At 41.6% G+C, this 17,465-nt stretch overlaps 1 protein-coding gene across 3 annotated transcripts in view; it reads right to left on the bottom strand.

Moving 5' to 3' along the window:
- The window catches only part of LOC307147696 (cysteine-rich motor neuron 1 protein), a 71,042-nt gene extending 57,914 nt beyond the window's left edge, over positions 1-13,128 (bottom strand). For 2 of the 3 annotated variants that reach the window (XM_079852600.1, XM_079852601.1), the window contains exons 1-3: positions 12,593-13,002; positions 6,534-6,695; positions 5,984-6,145 (exon numbers count right to left, since the gene is read on the bottom strand). In XM_079852600.1, coding sequence (XP_079708726.1) covers positions 5,984-6,145; positions 6,534-6,695; positions 12,593-12,893 — 625 coding nt within the window. In that variant the 5' untranslated portion in view covers positions 12,894-13,002. Of the gene's footprint in view, positions 1-5,983; positions 6,146-6,533; positions 6,696-12,592 lie in introns of all 3 variants that reach the window. The other variant, XM_079852602.1, reaches the window with a different exon arrangement.
- Between the last annotated feature and the right edge of the window lie 4,337 nt (positions 13,129-17,465).

Genomic DNA, 17,465 nt, shown 5'->3' with positions numbered 1-17,465 from the left:
TAATTATATGGCCATTTTTTATTATTATTACTATATAATCATAATTATTAATATCATAATTATTAATATTATTATTATTTTATTATGATTACTAATATACTATTAAATTAGTATTAAAAATATTCCTATTATATATTTGTATGATTCGATTTTTTAGTTGAAAGCTCTATTTTTCATATGAATTGCTTTTCTAATAGAGGACCTCCCAAAATGTCTCTAAACTAAGGTTGTGTCAAATTTAGCTCAATTCTGGGGTCAAATTTCACTACACACACACACACACACACACACACACACAGTCTGTCCTTCACGTGTGTGTGTTTACGTGTCGTCTGCTCAAACACAAAGAACTAATGAAGAAGTCTGATGTGCAGCGACACTATGATGCTGTTTATGGCACTCGTTTAATAATGATTTCATTAGCAGGAGCGAGGCCAAGTCTCCGCCGCTCGACGTCACAGGAGCTTCAGCTTTTACATCTCAGCACATATTAGCAGGAGACTGGAGGACACACACACTTCTGCTAGTGAGACGCTCTCGAGATGATGCATTCTTTATTAATTATATTGGTTACACATTATGAAGACAAAGTGGGAACAGTCATTTGGATTTTTCCATTACAACAGCAAAAATATTATAATATAATATAATATAATATAATAATTCAATTTTTTTTTTGGGAAATACACTACAGTTCAAAGGTTTGGGTTCGGAAGGATTTTATGTTTTTGAAAGAGTCTCTTCTGCTCTTCAAACCTGCATTTACTTGATCAAAAATACAGTAAAAACAGTGAAATATGATTCCAATGTAAAACAGCTGTTTTCTAACCCCAGGGCCATTTAACTATAAAATGATGCAATCTTTGTTAATAGGCTCTTTAAAATTTTAATTTTTACAATTTTTTACCAGATGGTGCCGTTTTCTCAGGTTCGGCCTATAAAGCAAACACTCGCTTTATTCCTGTTTTCTGCTTCTGCATATTATAGAGCCAACTGGATAAATTATGCAACAATAATTGTGTGGGTGTGTTGGTATGGATGTCAGATTGTGATTTGTATGTGTGTAATAAAACAAAATATGTGTATGTGTATGTGTGCGTGTGTGTGTGTGTGTGTGTTTGTAATATTTGAGAGAGAAAAAATAAACTGCAAATAACAAATCAAGCCTGTGTGTGTCCAGTGGCGTTTTGCTGCCTCTAATGGGGAAATCTGGAACTGCGCCCGAACACACACACACACACACACACACACACACACACTCACTGAAAGCTCATTTTCTGAGATATCAACCTCAAATGTGGAAAACGACTTGTTTAGATTTATGGCTTTGATTTTCTAGCCGTTTTAGAGTTCAAAATGTTTCCTAAAATACACATTTTATATACAACAATGTTCATAAATCATTTTCATAAACTTATACATATTTAACTTTTTTTGGTTTTCCTTTTAATTTTTTTTTTTTTACTATAGCAATACTCTGCCACAGGTCTTCTTTAACATGCGACCAAACTTAAGTCTGTGCTTATCATCTGTGCTTATCATCTGTGATTCGCCTCTCGACTAGCAGTCCTGATCAATGTGCTCCGCATGTACGTCTGTGATTCGCCTCTCGACTAGCAGACCTGATCAATGTGCTCCGCATGTACGTCTGTGATTCGCCTCTCAACTAGCAGACCTGATCAATGTGCTCCGCATGTACATCTGCGATCCGCCTCTCGACTAGCAGTCCTGATCAATGTGCTCCGCATGTACGTCTGTGATTCGCCTCTCGACTAGCAGTCCTGATCAATGTGCTCCGCATGTACATCTGCGATTCGTCTCTCGACTAGCAGTCCTGATCAATGTGCTCCGTATGTACATCTGCGATTCGCCTCTCGACTAGCAGTCCTGATCAATGTGCTCCGTATGTACATCTGTGATTCGCCTCTCGACTAGCAGTCCTGATCAATGTGCTCCGTATGTACATCTGTGATTCGCCTCTCGACTAGCAGACCTGATCAATGTGCTCCGCATGTACGTCTGTGATTCGCCTCTCGACTAGCAGTCCTGATCAATGTGCTCCGCATGTACATCTGCGATTCGCCTCTCGACTAGCAGTCCTGATCAATGTGCTCCGCATGTACGTCTGCGATTCGCCTCTCGACTAGCAGTCCTGATCAATGTGCTCCGCATGTACGTCTGCGATTCGCCTCTCGACTAGCAGTCCTGATCAATGTGCTCCGCATGTACGTCTGCGATTCGCCTCTCGACTAGCAGTCCTGATCAATGTGCTCCGCATGTACATCTGAGATTCGCCTCTCGACTAGCAGACCTGATCAATGTGCTCCGCATGTACATCTGCGATTCGCCTCTCGACTAGCAGACCTGATCAATGTGCTCCGCATGTACATCTGCGATCCGCCTCTCGACTAGCAGTCCTGATCAATGTGCTCCGTATGTACATCTGCGATTCGCCTCTCGACTAGCAGTCCTGATCAATGTGCTCCGCATGTACATCTGTGATTCGCCTCTCGACTAGCAGTCCTGATCAATGTGCTCCGTATGTACATCTGCGATTCGCCTCTCGACTAGCAGTCCTGATTAATGTGCTCCGTATGTACATCTGCGATTCGCCTCTCGACTAGCAGTCCTGATTAATGTGCTCCGTATGTACATCTGCGATTCGCCTCTCGACTAGCAGTCCTGATCAATGTGCTCCGCATGTACATCTGAGATTCGCCTCTCGACTAGCAGTCCTGATCAATGTGCTCCGCATGTACATCTGAGATTCGCCTCTCGACTAGCAGACCTGATCAATGTGCTCCGCATGTACATCTGCGATTCGCCTCTCGACTAGCAGTCCTGATCAATGTGCTCCGTATGTACATCTGCGATTCGTCTCTCGACTAGCAGTCCTGATCAATGTGCTCCGTATGTACATCTGCGATTCGCCTCTCGACTAGCAGACCTGATCAATGTGCACCGCATGTACATCTGTGATTCGCCTCTCGACTAGCAGTCCTGATCAATGTGCTCCGCATGTACATCTGAGATTTGCCTCTCGACTAGCAGACCTGATCAATGTGCTCCGCATGTACATCTGCGATTCGCCTCTCGACTAGCAGTCCTGATCAATGTGCTCCGCATGTACATCTGCGATTCGTCTCTCGACTAGCAGTCCTGATCAATGTGCTCCGTATGTACATCTGCGATTCGCCTCTCGACTAGCAGACCTGATCAATGTGCACCGCGTGTACATCTGCGATTCGCCTCTCGACTAGCAGTCCTGATCAATGTGCTCCGCATGTACATCTGTGATTCGCCTCTCGACTAGCAGTCCTGATCAATGTGCTCCGCATGTACATCTGCGATTCGCCTCTCGACTAGCAGTCCTGATCAATGTGCTCCGCGTGTACATCTGCGATTCGCCTCTCGACTAGCAGACCTGATCAATGTGCTCCGCATGTACATCTGTGATTCGCCTCTCGACTAGCAGTCCTGATCAATGTGCTCCGCATGTACATCTGCGATTCGCCTCTCGACTAGCAGTCCTGATCAATGTGCACCGTATATACATCTGTGATTCGCCTCTCGACTAGAAGTCCTGATCAATGTGCTCCGTATGTACATCTGCGATTCGCTTCTCGCCTATCAGTCCTGATCAATGTGCACCGTATATACATCTGTGATTCGCCTCTCGACTAGCAGTCCTGATCAATGTGCTCCGCATGTACATCTGTGATTCGCCTCTCAACTAGCAGTCCTGATCAATGTGCACCGTATATACATCTGTGATTCGCCTCTCGACTAGCAGTCCTGATCAATGTGCTCCGCATGTACATCTGTGATTCGCCTCTCGACTAGCAGTCCTGATCAATGTGCTCCGTATGTACATCTGTGATTCGCCTCTCGACTAGCAGTCCTGATCAATGTGCTCCGTATGTACATCTGTGATTCGCCTCTCGACTAGCAGTCCTGATCAATGTGCTCCGCATGTACATCTGTGATTCGCCTCTCAACTAGCAGTCCTGATCAATGTGCTCCGCATGTACATCTGTGATTCGCCTCTCAACTAGCAGTCCTGATCAATGTGCTCCGCATGTACATCTGTGATTCGCCTCTCAACTAGCAGTCCTGATCAATGTGCTCCACATGTGGAGAAACCTGGTTTTCAGGGACGAGTGTGTTATATAAGCTACACACTGAAGCGTTGATAACAAACAGACACACACATCCCACTGCAAACAAGCTAATGATCCACAGATGTGCGCTTGAGTAAATCGCACACACACACACACACACACACACACACAGCTCAGTGTTTGGCTGCTGGAAGGGGCGTCTCTGAACCAAAGAAATCTTGTTTACTGTACGCTGGACACATTCACAGTTACAGTATGAGGAGATTAATCCACTGACACCGTATGTGAAGTTAAACAACATTTCTAGCCTTTTACAAACACTGAGAACAACAAGCCAAATCTAACTTCTCCTTCTCTTCATTCAGAGACACGGATCTACAACATCTAAAATCCTTTCCAGGTTAATGTAAACAGCTTCACTTTGATTACCATTATAATAAACCATGAGAATATCTCGACGCTCAGGAATAATCAGGTGTCGAGAGAATAAAACTACAGTACTGAAGTAAAGCTCATTATCTAAACACAACATGCATTAAATGACACTGAACTGAAGTTATAAACAGTGAATCAGGAACGTCTCATATCTCGGGCGCATGAGATATGATTATTGCAGTGTTTATTGTAAATGATTTATAGGTGCACATCATAATTGTTGTAATAATGTTGAATCAGAATAAGTTCCTCTCGCAGCATCTCTTCTCTTCTCTGATGATGTGGGCGGGGCTATAACCTGTCACTCACAGGAGATCAGCCAATAGCAAACCACAACCATCCAATCAATTCCTCACAGACACAATCAAGCCACGCCCACATCTGTTCTTGTTCCTGAAGCGTTTCTCTCGGATATACGACACAATAGAGGAGAAAAGATCAGCACAACTTCCCTTTCATGCCGACTTTAAAGATGCATCATTCACAGAGCTTTACACTTCTTCTGCCTCTACTTGCTTGTGTGTTTATAAAATATTCAGTCTAATCTGATGATGCGTTCAGCGACCAATAAGAGTGTAGTACGCACAGGTCTAATTAACACATTTTATCATATTTAATCCAGTTTTTCCCCACAGTAAATGTGATCAAAAGTCTGCAGATGCCATCTAGTAATAAAGATCTTCCAGCAGGCAAACCAGTTTATTGTTGGTTGGTTTATGCTGTTGGCTTCATTAATGCACAACATGTAGTGTGTAATAAAGCTGTTTGTGAGTGTAAAGTTTCAAAGATCAAAGATAAATGGAGATTTTGTCTCCTAAAAGAAAGAAGTGATTCTGAACTGAAACGAGTCGTCAGTAATTCAGTCTCACTTCCTGCTGTTGGTTTGTAACTCATTTGCATAATGCCCGCCTCTGGTCTTGATTGGCTGAGGAGTGTCTCTTAGCCCCGCCCTCAAACACTGTAGTTTATCTGAGACTGGAAGAGTTTGGTTCGTGTTGTTCGTGTCGAGAAGACGCTGTTTTCTGAGATTGATACGGTAAAGCCCATGCCATCGCTACTGTTCGTATCACTGAGATCAAGAGCTGAGATTCAGATATGATAATGAGCGTTTGCTTTCCGACCAATCAGAGCAGAGCAGCTCTCAGAGAGGCGGAGCTTAGAGAGACTGAATCTCCGAACAAAGCGTTTCAGACACTGAGAGAAGAGAGCTGACGCTGCAGTGCAGATTATGAGAGAATTCAAGCGTGTTTTGATCATGGATGCATGTGAACCTGTTGTAGGGACTCCTAAACAAAACTAGGAGTCTTTAAAATAGCATAATAGATGCACAAATCCTAAAACCTTTGCACACTCCTGTAACACACACACACTCGCGTCCCGTCTCAAATGTTTAGTTCAGAGTTAATGCACTGGAAATGTTGCGTTACCTGCCGCCCGCTGGCACTGACTGCGGTTGACGTACGTGAAGTGATCGTAGCAGCTCTGAGACGCACACACACATCCGTCGACCGTCAGATTACAGCCAGAAAACACACACTCCGGGTTCACGGGGCCCACAAACCTGTGTCTGTGTTCGTGACGGCGAGACCCTGAGAGACAGAGAGTTTCAGGTCAAACACAGGCTACCGATGATTAATGTGCCATATAAATTGCGTCTTACTCTAATGTAAACTTGGTTCAATGAAATTTAAATAAATGTAGCTTTATGCTGAACGTAAACGATGTGACATGACGGTTTATTTAAAGATATATCATGCATAAACCTGTTAAAACACGTCCCAGAAGAGCTGCTCGCAAAGAGAACGTAATGCACGTTCTTCATCGTGAGCAGAAACTTTGGGACGGGTTCCAATCTGAACGCAAAAAAATTGATTTTGCACACGTACAAATACTTTATTTGTGGTTCTGGGCAACCGATTAATCGTTGCCCAGCACTATTTATTTGTTATTATAATATGTTCTTGTCAAGGTCCATACCTGTTTTCCCAGCATGCACACAGGCGTCTCTGTCGGGATAGCTGTAGGTTCTGATGCAGGAGTGTTTGGACTCACACACACACCGTCCGTCGACGCGATCGCATCCGGCCACCAGGGGGCAGCGCTCGTCCTCCTCGTCTGAGTCCGTCGCACCGGGTATCACTGTAGAGAAGAAGACAAGATGAGATTGAGATTGTTTTTTTACGCTCCAATGAATGGCACCAAAATGAGACACTCTGAAAACATTTTCTTTTTTTTTTTTTCATCGGAATGGTACGAAACTTGGTAAAGATTTTGGCACTTGCTATGTGAACATGAAAAAAAGGTTAAATGGTCCTGAAAAAAAAATAGTCCCACTTGTGCTCCTCGCAGTCAAAAATGAGAGACGAATTTCCTCTAGTGGAAGCGTTTGGTACTGCAGCCGAACACACTCTCACTGAAAGCTCATTTACTGAGATACTGTATCAAGCTCAAATTTTTAACACAATTTATTTAGATTTATGGCTTTGATTTTCTCACAGTTTTAGAGTAAAACATGTTTTTGAAAAATTTCATTTTTCATAACAATAAACGTAAAATTCTGTAAGTTTTTTTAAGTTCACTTTTCAAAACTTTTTTCACTTCAGCAATAATCTGCCAAGTGTCGTCTTTGAAAAGAGATCAAACTTCAGTCTGTGGTAAATCTTGAATGCTTTAGAGCAACAGTTTAAGGAAACAGGCAACAGGAAATTAAATGTTCAGGCCTATGCTCAAAAAGTGAATAAATGGATTATAAATATAGCGTAACTATAATTTAGTACCATAAACCCCCTAAAAATACAAAATATGAAATAAAAAACATTATCGAACTAAAATATAGTACATTAATTTAATTGAAATAAACAATACAATTCGGTCATTTTTGACCGACATGTGAAGAGCGGCATCTCTGGAAAGATCTCTTTAATGTCTCAAACGCTTCTCCTCGACAGCAACGAGATGAGAACAAAACCGACACTTGACTGAAACATAAATGAGAACTTCACTCTAAAAGATTACCTCATTTATACACTAGAAACAGCTTGAGTCTTTCTGCCTCTCATTGCCCTTCGCATGCATCCCTGTGTTTTCCTCTTCCAGCCGCATGTGTGTTAAATAAGTCTGGAGTATCGACGTCAGATGCAGAACCCCTCGGCTCCCGCAGGTTCTCCTGAAGACCCCCCAGCCTGACACATGTGAATAAACAAAGACAAACCGGCTTCGGCGGCTCCTAATGTCCCCCGTGATGCTCTCCTGGGGCTTGGCTCACAAACTCACCAAACAAACCAGAAGAAACTGTTCAGGACACGTAACAGCCCAGCTCACAAAAATGTGTTCTACCAATGCCCCAACATCCCCTTTTTCTGAATGTTCTCGGAACGTTCAAAAGGTCAAAGCGTTTTTTCTTGGTTATGCGAACATTCCGTTTTATCATTCTATAAACACTGTTACATTTGAATGAACATTCTGAAACAAAGTAGCAAAAGTCACCCTGTGGTGAAAAACACGCTTTTAAAGTTGTTTATATGTCTATGTGGTGTTTTTAATCTGCTTTAAGACAAACCATGTGTAAATTCATAAGTCGACAGCATTGCTGAGTATTTCCTCCTTAAAACTGCAGTGAACCAAAGACAGTCTCAAAAACACGCTTTGAAATCGCTGGTGTTTCTGACGTCACAAACTACCTTGTAACCAATCAGATCAACGTGTGATCGTCAACCAGTGGATCTCCGAGCTGAGTGAGTGAGTGGAGGCGGGGCTCATTTGCATATTCATAGAACCGCGCATACTAAATGAGGCAAGGGTGTCGAGTTACATGCAAGATATTTTAAGACATGAAGAAATGTTTTTTTCCAAGGAAAAAACTTTAAACATGTCATTCTGGTGATCAGAGATGAGTTTTAAGGGATAAAATGATTGACTACAGGTACAGGTACAAAGTCTCTAGTTGCCAGCATGCCTTGAGATCAGGGGAGTGAGGTTTACACACGTGTTGACAGATCTTTCTATAAAACAGCAACCAAGAACAAGCCTACAGTAAAACCAAATGCTTTATGCTGAAAATAAGACCAAAATATCGCGACCTGCACCTGCTCACTTTAATAACTCCGTAAACTCCATTACTTTATGAGCCAAGCTTAAACAACAAGCCCAAAAATGCTATAATAAGTGGACATGTGAATGTGAAAGTCATGTGAAAGTCGACTGTGCTTCAACACAACGAGTCTTTGGTCAGAATAGCGGACACCGAACCCGATGTCAATCATCACAGTTTCGGGAGTGAATTTAAAAGTGGTTGTCACTCCTGAAGCTTTACAGTGTGTATGTGCATGGCAGATAAATATTACTGGAAGAACATTACTTCATAACTTTGAAAGAACGTTCCCTGTTTGCTGGGAGAGATGTGCTTCTACTCTACAGTTCCTGAGATGAAATATAAAAACAGACTCATATTAGTCCTACAGTGAGAGATTATGTGGACACTGAGATCTCTGAGCGGCTGGAACGGCTTCCTAAAGCACAAAACTTTGAAGTTTTTGAAGTATTTGCTCTCCCACTGATCTCAATGCTGGAGAAACAATTGAGATAAGTGTTTTTTGATGCATTATGAGGCCAGTCCTGGTTAGTACAGTGAGCACATTCTTAGACGTGACCGAGTACTGAAAGCGAACGGGCAGATATTGGTGCATTTGGCACAGAAACGTCCCGTTTGTGGAAAACCACATGGCGGTTGTTCTCACACAGACATCGCCATCACAAACAGCCTTTTCAAACCAGGATCAGACCATCCTGCCAAAACTTTCCCTATTATTTCCGGTCACCTCGGAATGATCCGCTCCGCCAACGTCTTTTCCATATCAATACTTCCTGCGAGGATATTTTCATATTTTCACACGACCCCAAACGCTTTTTGTAGCGTGCGCCCACAATGCACATCTGTTCACGTCGACGGATCGCACACCGGCTCTGTTCATCAGCACAAGTTTTCCTAACAGAGCAAACTACAACATCCAGCGGGATCCATAAACATGGGAAAAGTCTAATTTATAATTATTTGACACCTTGGACAATATAATCCTCATAGTAACAAAAAGGGATTTGAAGTAAGTGTAAAAAGTCCCCCCCCCCCACCCCCGTATAAACACAGACTAGTCTGTAATAAAAACAGTCTGGTCTAGTGCTGCTATCTAAAGTCCACATGATAACTAGTTTAATCAGTTTGCAAACATGTTACGTCCTTCTCGATATTGTCGTTTCTCTTCTAATTGTTGCGGGTCAAATGTGGGAAGCTGATATTTAATCTCACAAACTGAAGGACATGGAGGCGTTTTGTCTTGGCATTCAGAACGAGACACGGACATCAGGGACTGAGCTCAGGCTGATAGCGACACTGACGAGGAAAACGACTGATAAAACGAGCGTTCTGACAGTGATTGACCTGCTATTACAGCGTCATACTGGACTGAGTGTTTTAGGAAACCTGTTAGATAACAGTCATTATTCTGTTTGGAGACTCTAGTCCTACAGAAATAACAATATGAAAATTTGGGCCGATACGATAACCGATAATTCTTACTATTTGAAAGCTGATAACCGATATATTGGCCGATAAATCTAAATACACATTGTATATAACTTTTGAGAGCCTAATTACAAAAGCACAAGTCTCAGCATTAAAATCCATGTCCCAAACACACAATTATGACGTTCTCATTATAATGTTGTGTAGCCGATATGACAGACTTGCACTTTAACTGGATTTTCCTTTTTGAAGTGATTTCAATCATATTTCAAGCAATTCAACACCATCATGTTGAACAGTGCGCATCTGAAGAGTCTCAGCTGAAGGAAATAATACATTATTTATCGGCTTTAATATATCGGCCATTTTCATATCTGGGCCGATAACAATAACATTAAAAATGAACATAAATCGTTGATACCAATATGGTGGCCCATATATCATGCATCCCTATTTTAAATAGGCAGTATTGATGATGTAGAAGCGGCTAATTAGCATTTTTGCAGGTTTTTGTTTGTAGAGCAAAATAAATGAAACCCTGCAGAAATGTTGCATTCTTTATTTTACATAAATGCAGTACAAATGTGCTCACACTACATTAAGGAAATCTAATGTTTTTTTTTCTTGCAGCAATGCCATATAAGATCTTCTTTTGGGTCAGGGATCTTTCAGAGGTCAGTTCTTAAAATAACTATTTTTTTCTTAGTGTTATGAACATTTAAATGTTCTAAATAACCTTGGATGGATGTTAAAGATGCCAGTATTCATTGAGAGTGCATGAGAACAGTGCAAATGGATGTACCCCAAAAAAGACTGATATACAATATTCAACAAGCTCTTTTCATTTCCCCATCTTCTATCCGCCTTCAGCCATGTCTGCATATAAATAACCTCATTAATTTCTTCGCTAATGGAGGGGAGGGGGGTAATTCTAATTAACGATGACAATCATGAATAATGTATTACTATGATAAAGAGATGCTGGTTAATCAGTGGCTGGAAAACGACTATCATTATTTAACCTCAATTTTTTGACATGCTCATATTTTCTTTCTAAGAAGATTCTTAGAGATTCTTTCTTTCTTTCTTTCTTCCTAAACTTCCACACTGACCACATTCAGAATAACTTAAAATCGGCAATAAAATTACTCTCAGGCTTTTTACTCTAATAGCTCTGGTCTGTCCTGCTGCTGATTTTGGGATTGAGAGACACACTCAATCACTGCATCTGTTAAGCCAGACTCATTCATACGCACCGGGTCGGGATTAACCCTTAACACTCACTTGTAAATAAAGCCTAATCAAGAGGACACGATCCCTTGGGATGAATCCCAGACCCCACAGGAGGAAGATGAAGACGAGGGGTAATTGAGCTCCAGAACATTCCCACAGACTCACTTCTGCTTTCACTCAGCCGTCTGGAGCCATTCAAGAGTTTAGACGCAGAGAAAGTCCAGCTCCGGTCAGGCATGATGACCCTTTCCGTACTAAACTCTTGGAAAAGAGCCTAATATCACATCATAGATCAAATCCCAGGACACTGAGTCCATCAGACTGACATAAGATGCTTTCATAAAAACTGAGAAACTCTTATGAATAACTTGTTCTTGGTGATCTAACAATTTGGACATTATAAACCTCATAGTAAAATGGGAATCAAAATAAGTGTAACTGTCTCTCCACTCACTAAAAAGTACCAAAAAGTACTATGGTATTATCAATGGTCTTTTGGACATGTACAGTACCATACTGTACTATTCGGACATGATATTATGGCACTACCATTGTTTTTAGGCATGTACCATGGCAATACTATAGTATTTTGAACATTATACTATGGCAATACCATGTTTTTGGACATTTAGCATGGTATTTTTCAAAGTATCTTGGAGTATTGTGCTGTAATACATATCAATCAGAACCATATCAAAGTACCATGTTATTATAATCACTTTACCATGGCACAGCCATCTCAGTACAGAACTACCCTCTAAAATCTAAATCAATATCAATAACCATATCAATCAGTCAGTCATGATGCACTAGAGAAAAAAACGGTAACACTTTACAATAAGGTTCATTAGTTACCTTAGTTAACATGAACTAATAATGAACTGCACTTCTACAGCATTTATTAATCTTAGTTAATATTAATTTCAACATGTATTAATACATTATTAAAATCAAAGGTTGTATTTGTTAACATTAGTTAATGCACTGTGAACTAACATGAACAAACAATGAACAGCTGGATTTTTATAACATTAACAAAGATTAATAAATACTGTAACTAATGTATTGCTCATTGTTTGTTCATGTTAGTCAATACATTAATGTTAACTAATGAACCTTATTGTAAAGTGTTACCAACAAAAAAACACAACTTCTCACTGATTTCATCTAAATCCACAACCATACTCCTCCTCATCTTCATCATCTTCATCATGAGAGGTCTTATATACTTTATACACATGCATTGAGTGTCATGTTGAAGTGAAAGCTCGTGCGCGTCACTGACCTCTGCAGACACCTGTCTCAGGTACGAGCGCGGGTCCGGTTCTGTTGCGCGCGGCACAGGTGAGTCCGGATCCGCAGTAACCCAGAGTCCAGTCCGGTCCTCCACACAGCTCGAGCTCCAGCCGAGAGCACTGGTCACAGCACCCGCACGGGTCACGGGCCAGAACCCGGCCAGAACCACACCCGAGCGCGCTCAGGAGCGGGCACGAGCGGAGCGCGCACGGTGCGCATTCACGAGCCCCGAACGCTAGAGCGCAGAACCCAAACACACTCAAAAAGCACAACACACTCTTTTGACACATGGTGACGCGCTTTGGTGAAGTTTACAGAGTCTCGAACGTCTCAAGCATGAACCTCCAGATGCGCAACTCCAAAATAAATCCAGAAATGTTCAACAAACTTCCTATTCACTTTCAGTGTTACGATCCTCGCTGGGAATGATAAAAGTTTCCAGTAAGTGAAATATGTTCGTAAAGCTGATGATGATGATGAGGATGATGAGTCTGTCCTTGTCACTGAATCACTAACACTCAAACTGAGTCTCAAACACGCGTTACATGGAGAGAGACATCATAGCCACGCCCCCTGGTGATGATTGCCGTGGAGCTCGTCCAATCACAAGCAGCGAAAGGAACAGATGGCTGAATGAATGAAGCAACAGTTCTTATACATATCTAGGGAACATAAGCATGGGACACAGATAGAGGAATGATGATGTGAACATCGCTATTTTCAAAACATCCTCTGATTCATGAGGCTCCTCGCAAAGTTCTGGTTTCATGTCCTCTCCTCCATGAGAGAAAGTTCAGGTCCGTTTCTCATGTAAAATCTGTCTGGACAAACGCTGGGACATTCATTCATTCATTCATTCATTCATTCATTCATTCATTCATTCATGTCTCTTGCTGATCTGTGTAGGACCTGTTTGGTCTGGTCTGGTCTTGACACATTAATACATCTCTTCACACTCCTCCTTCCCGTCTCACTCCCTCTGTCTGTCTGTCTCTGTAATGTGCATTTCTTCGTTGTTAATGTTGATTATAGTCACTGTTAATCAGGTCTGGTGCTCTCTTCAGATTTCAGGTTCGTATTTTAAAACAAATAGTAGTCCTCAGTCAATGCTCACTCAAATAGTTTGATGTAAATGGTCTTGTGCATCCTCACAAAAATAACAGTGAGCCTCAATAAAAAAGTATAGGCATGAAATGAATATCCACCATACCTATTTTCTAAATGCATGTTATATATTTTACCCTGAACAATTCAAACGTTTCATTTTGTAATGTTTAATCCAGTGAAGCATCAATCTTCTCTCTGGTAACAAGTGCGCTTAAGCCCCGCCCCTGCGAGAGTGCCACGCCCACATCTCAACATCCAATCAACAACTGGTACATAGAACAAAGCCCCGCCCTACTTTTTCATTTTCAATAATCCATTACACTCAGATGTACATCACTATGTATGGAAGAAAAGATAGTGAGTTCAGACACAAGTCAACCTCTGAGATTTATGGCCTGAAATTGATTAAGAACACGTTTAAGTTTAAGTTTAAGTTTAAGTTTATTTACTGAACTGAAATTATGCATCATTCTACAGAATTCTATCCTTCAAAATCAGTGTTGGGGGAAACGCATTACAAGTAACTTGAGTAATGTAATCAGATTACTTTTTCAAGTAACTAGTAAAGTAACGCATTACTTTTTCAATTTACAACAACATATCTAAGTTACTTTTTCAAATAAGTAACGCTAGTTACTTCTTCACATTTACTGACTGACAGCTCTCCTGTCCCCATGTTGAGAGAAATAAAGTGAGGAGGTGTGTGTGTGTCTGAGATTGTGACAATCTCAGAATTGTATGCAAAACTTTTATAATTAACTTTATTAAATTACATAAATATTCTGTATTTAATCTCACTTTATTAACCAACCAACCTTTGCTGCTGACCTTCAATGATCTAATTAAACCATACGAATAAGCAGAATTTACTTTAGATTAGATTTAGAAATAAGAGTGTTGAATTTCCTTCTCCTGTATCCTATTGTTCTTTAATTCAGAACAGCAGCTGAAAGGTTTGTTTGAGTGGCGCCCTCTACTGTACTTTACCTCTACTGTACTCTACTGTACTCTACCTCTACTGTAATCTACTGTGCACTTCTATACTCTACTGTACACTACTGTACTCTACTTCTACTGCACTCTACGGTACTCTACCTCTACTGTACTCTACTGTAATCTACTGTGCACTTCTGTACTTTACTGTACACTACTGTACTCTACTTCTAGTGCACTCTACGGTACTCTACCTCTACTGTACTCTATCTCTACTGCACACCACTGTACTCTACTTCTACTGTACTCTACCTTTACTGTACTCTACCTTTACTGTACTCTACCTTTACTGTACACTACCTCTACTGTACTCTACCTTTACTGTACTCTACCTTTACTGTACTCTACCTCTACTGTACTCTACCTCCACTGTACACCACTGTACTCTACATCTACTGTACTCTACTGTACTCTACATCTACTGTACACCACTGTACTCTACATCTACTGTACTCTACTGTACTCTACATCTACTGTACTCTACTGTACTCTACATCTACTGCACACCACTGTACTCTACTTCTACTGTACTCTACCTTTACTGTACTCCACCTCTACTGTACTCTACCTCTACTGTACTATACTGTACTCTACCTCTACTGTACACCACCTCTACTGTACTCTACCTCCACTGTACACCACTGTACTCTACATCTACTGTACTCTACTGTACTCTACATCTACTGTACTCTACTGTACTCTACATCTACTGCACACCACTGTACTCTACTTCTACTGTACTCTACCTTTACTGTACTCCACCTCTACTGTACTCTACCTCTACTGTACTCTACTGTACTCTACCTCTACTGTACGCTACCTCTACCGTACTTTACTGTACTTTACCTCTACTGTACTCTACCCCTACTGTACTCTACTGTACTCTACTGCTACTGCACTCTACGGTACTTTACCTCTACTGTACTCTATCTCTACTGCACACCACTGTACTCTACTTCTACTGTACACTACCTCTACTGTACTCTACCTTTACTGTACTCTACCACTACTGTACTTTACCTCTACTGTACTCTACTGTACTCTACCTCTACCGTACTTGACTGTACTTTACCTCTACTGTACTCTACTTCTGCTGCACTCTACTGTACACTACCTCTACTGTACACCACCTTTACTGTACTCTACCCCTACTGTACTTTACTGTACTTTACCTCTACTGTACTCTACTGTACTCTACCTCTGCTGTACTCTACCTCTACCGCACTTGACTGTACTTTACCTCTACTGTACTCTACCTCTACTGTACTCTACTGTACTCTACCTCTACTACACTCTACCTCTACTGTACACTACTGTACCCTACCTCTACTGTACTCTACTCTACTCTACCTCTACCGTACTCTACTGTACACTACCTCTACTGCACTCTACTGTACTCTACCTCTACTGTACACCACCTCTACTGTACTCTACTCTACCTCTACTGTACACTACTGTACTCTACCTCTACTGTACACCACCTCTACTGTACTCTACTCTACCTCTACTGTACACTACTGTACTCTACCTCTACTGTACTCTGCCTCTACCGTACTCTACTGTACTCTACCTCTACTGTACACTACCTCTACTGTACACCACCTCTACTGTACTCTACTCTACCTCTACTGTACACTACTGTACTCTACCTCTACTGTACTCTGCCTCTACCTCTACTGTACTCTACTGTACTCTACCTCTACTGTACTCTGCCTCTACCTCTACTGTACTCTACTGTACTCTACCTCTACTGTACTCTGCCTCTACCGTACTCTACTGTACTCTACCTCTACTGTACACTACCTCTACTGTACACTACTGTACTCTACCTCTACGGTACTCTGCCTCTACCGTACTCTACTGTACGCTGCCTCTACTGTACTCTACCTCTACTGTACACTACCTCTACTGTACCCTACCTCTACTGTACTCTACTCTACCTATACCGTACTCTACTGTACGACATCTCTACTGTATTCTACCTCTACTGTACTCTACTGAACTCTACTGTACTCTACCTCTACTGTACTCTATCTCCACTGCACACTACTGTACTCTACTGTACTCTACCTCTACTGTACTCTACTGTACTCTATCTCCACTGCACACTACTCTACTCTACTATACTCTACCTCTACTGTACTCTACTGTACACGCGTATATCTGCATTTCCTTCAGTCTGAGGCTTATTCATGTCACTTTTGGTGTGAAAGGGCCTTAACATTTGCCAAAAATAGAACTTGTGAACTTTGAACAGAACTTTGTTATAAAAAAACTAACAAGCAAGTCCAGCACAGGTGAGACAAAGTAACGCAAAAGTAACGTAATGCATTACTTTTAATAAAAAGTAACTAAGTAATGCAATTAGTTACTTTTTTTGGGAGTAATGCAATATTGTAATGCAAAACTTTTAAAAGTAACTTTCCCCAACCCTGCTCAAAAGTCCCAGAGGTTTTGCACAATCTGCAGGTAAGACAAGTGGACCCCAGAGCCAGGCCACACACCACAGTGCTGAGGGATCCACAGCTGAGGAGAGGGAGCAGGAAGTAGAGGGAGGAGATCTAATTGTGGAGAGTAATCCTGTTGAAGGCGGTCTAGCGGAGAGCACAGCGATTGGGCCTGACAACCAAGGGCCAGTCCGTAGAGGGGAAAGAAGAGAACCAGGGCGGAGACAAGCGATCAAGTGGCCAAAGGCCAAGGAAGTGGCAGAGTGGCAACATCTGGATGCGGAACTCAGTACCATTCTGGAACACTCACTCCGT

This window comes from Squalius cephalus (genome assembly GCF_949319135.1).
Source record: "Squalius cephalus genome assembly, chromosome: 20".
NCBI lineage: Eukaryota > Metazoa > Chordata > Actinopteri > Cypriniformes > Leuciscidae > Squalius > Squalius cephalus.
The sequence above is the reverse complement of the archived record's forward strand: the minus strand, read 5'-3'. Positions and strand labels throughout refer to the sequence as shown.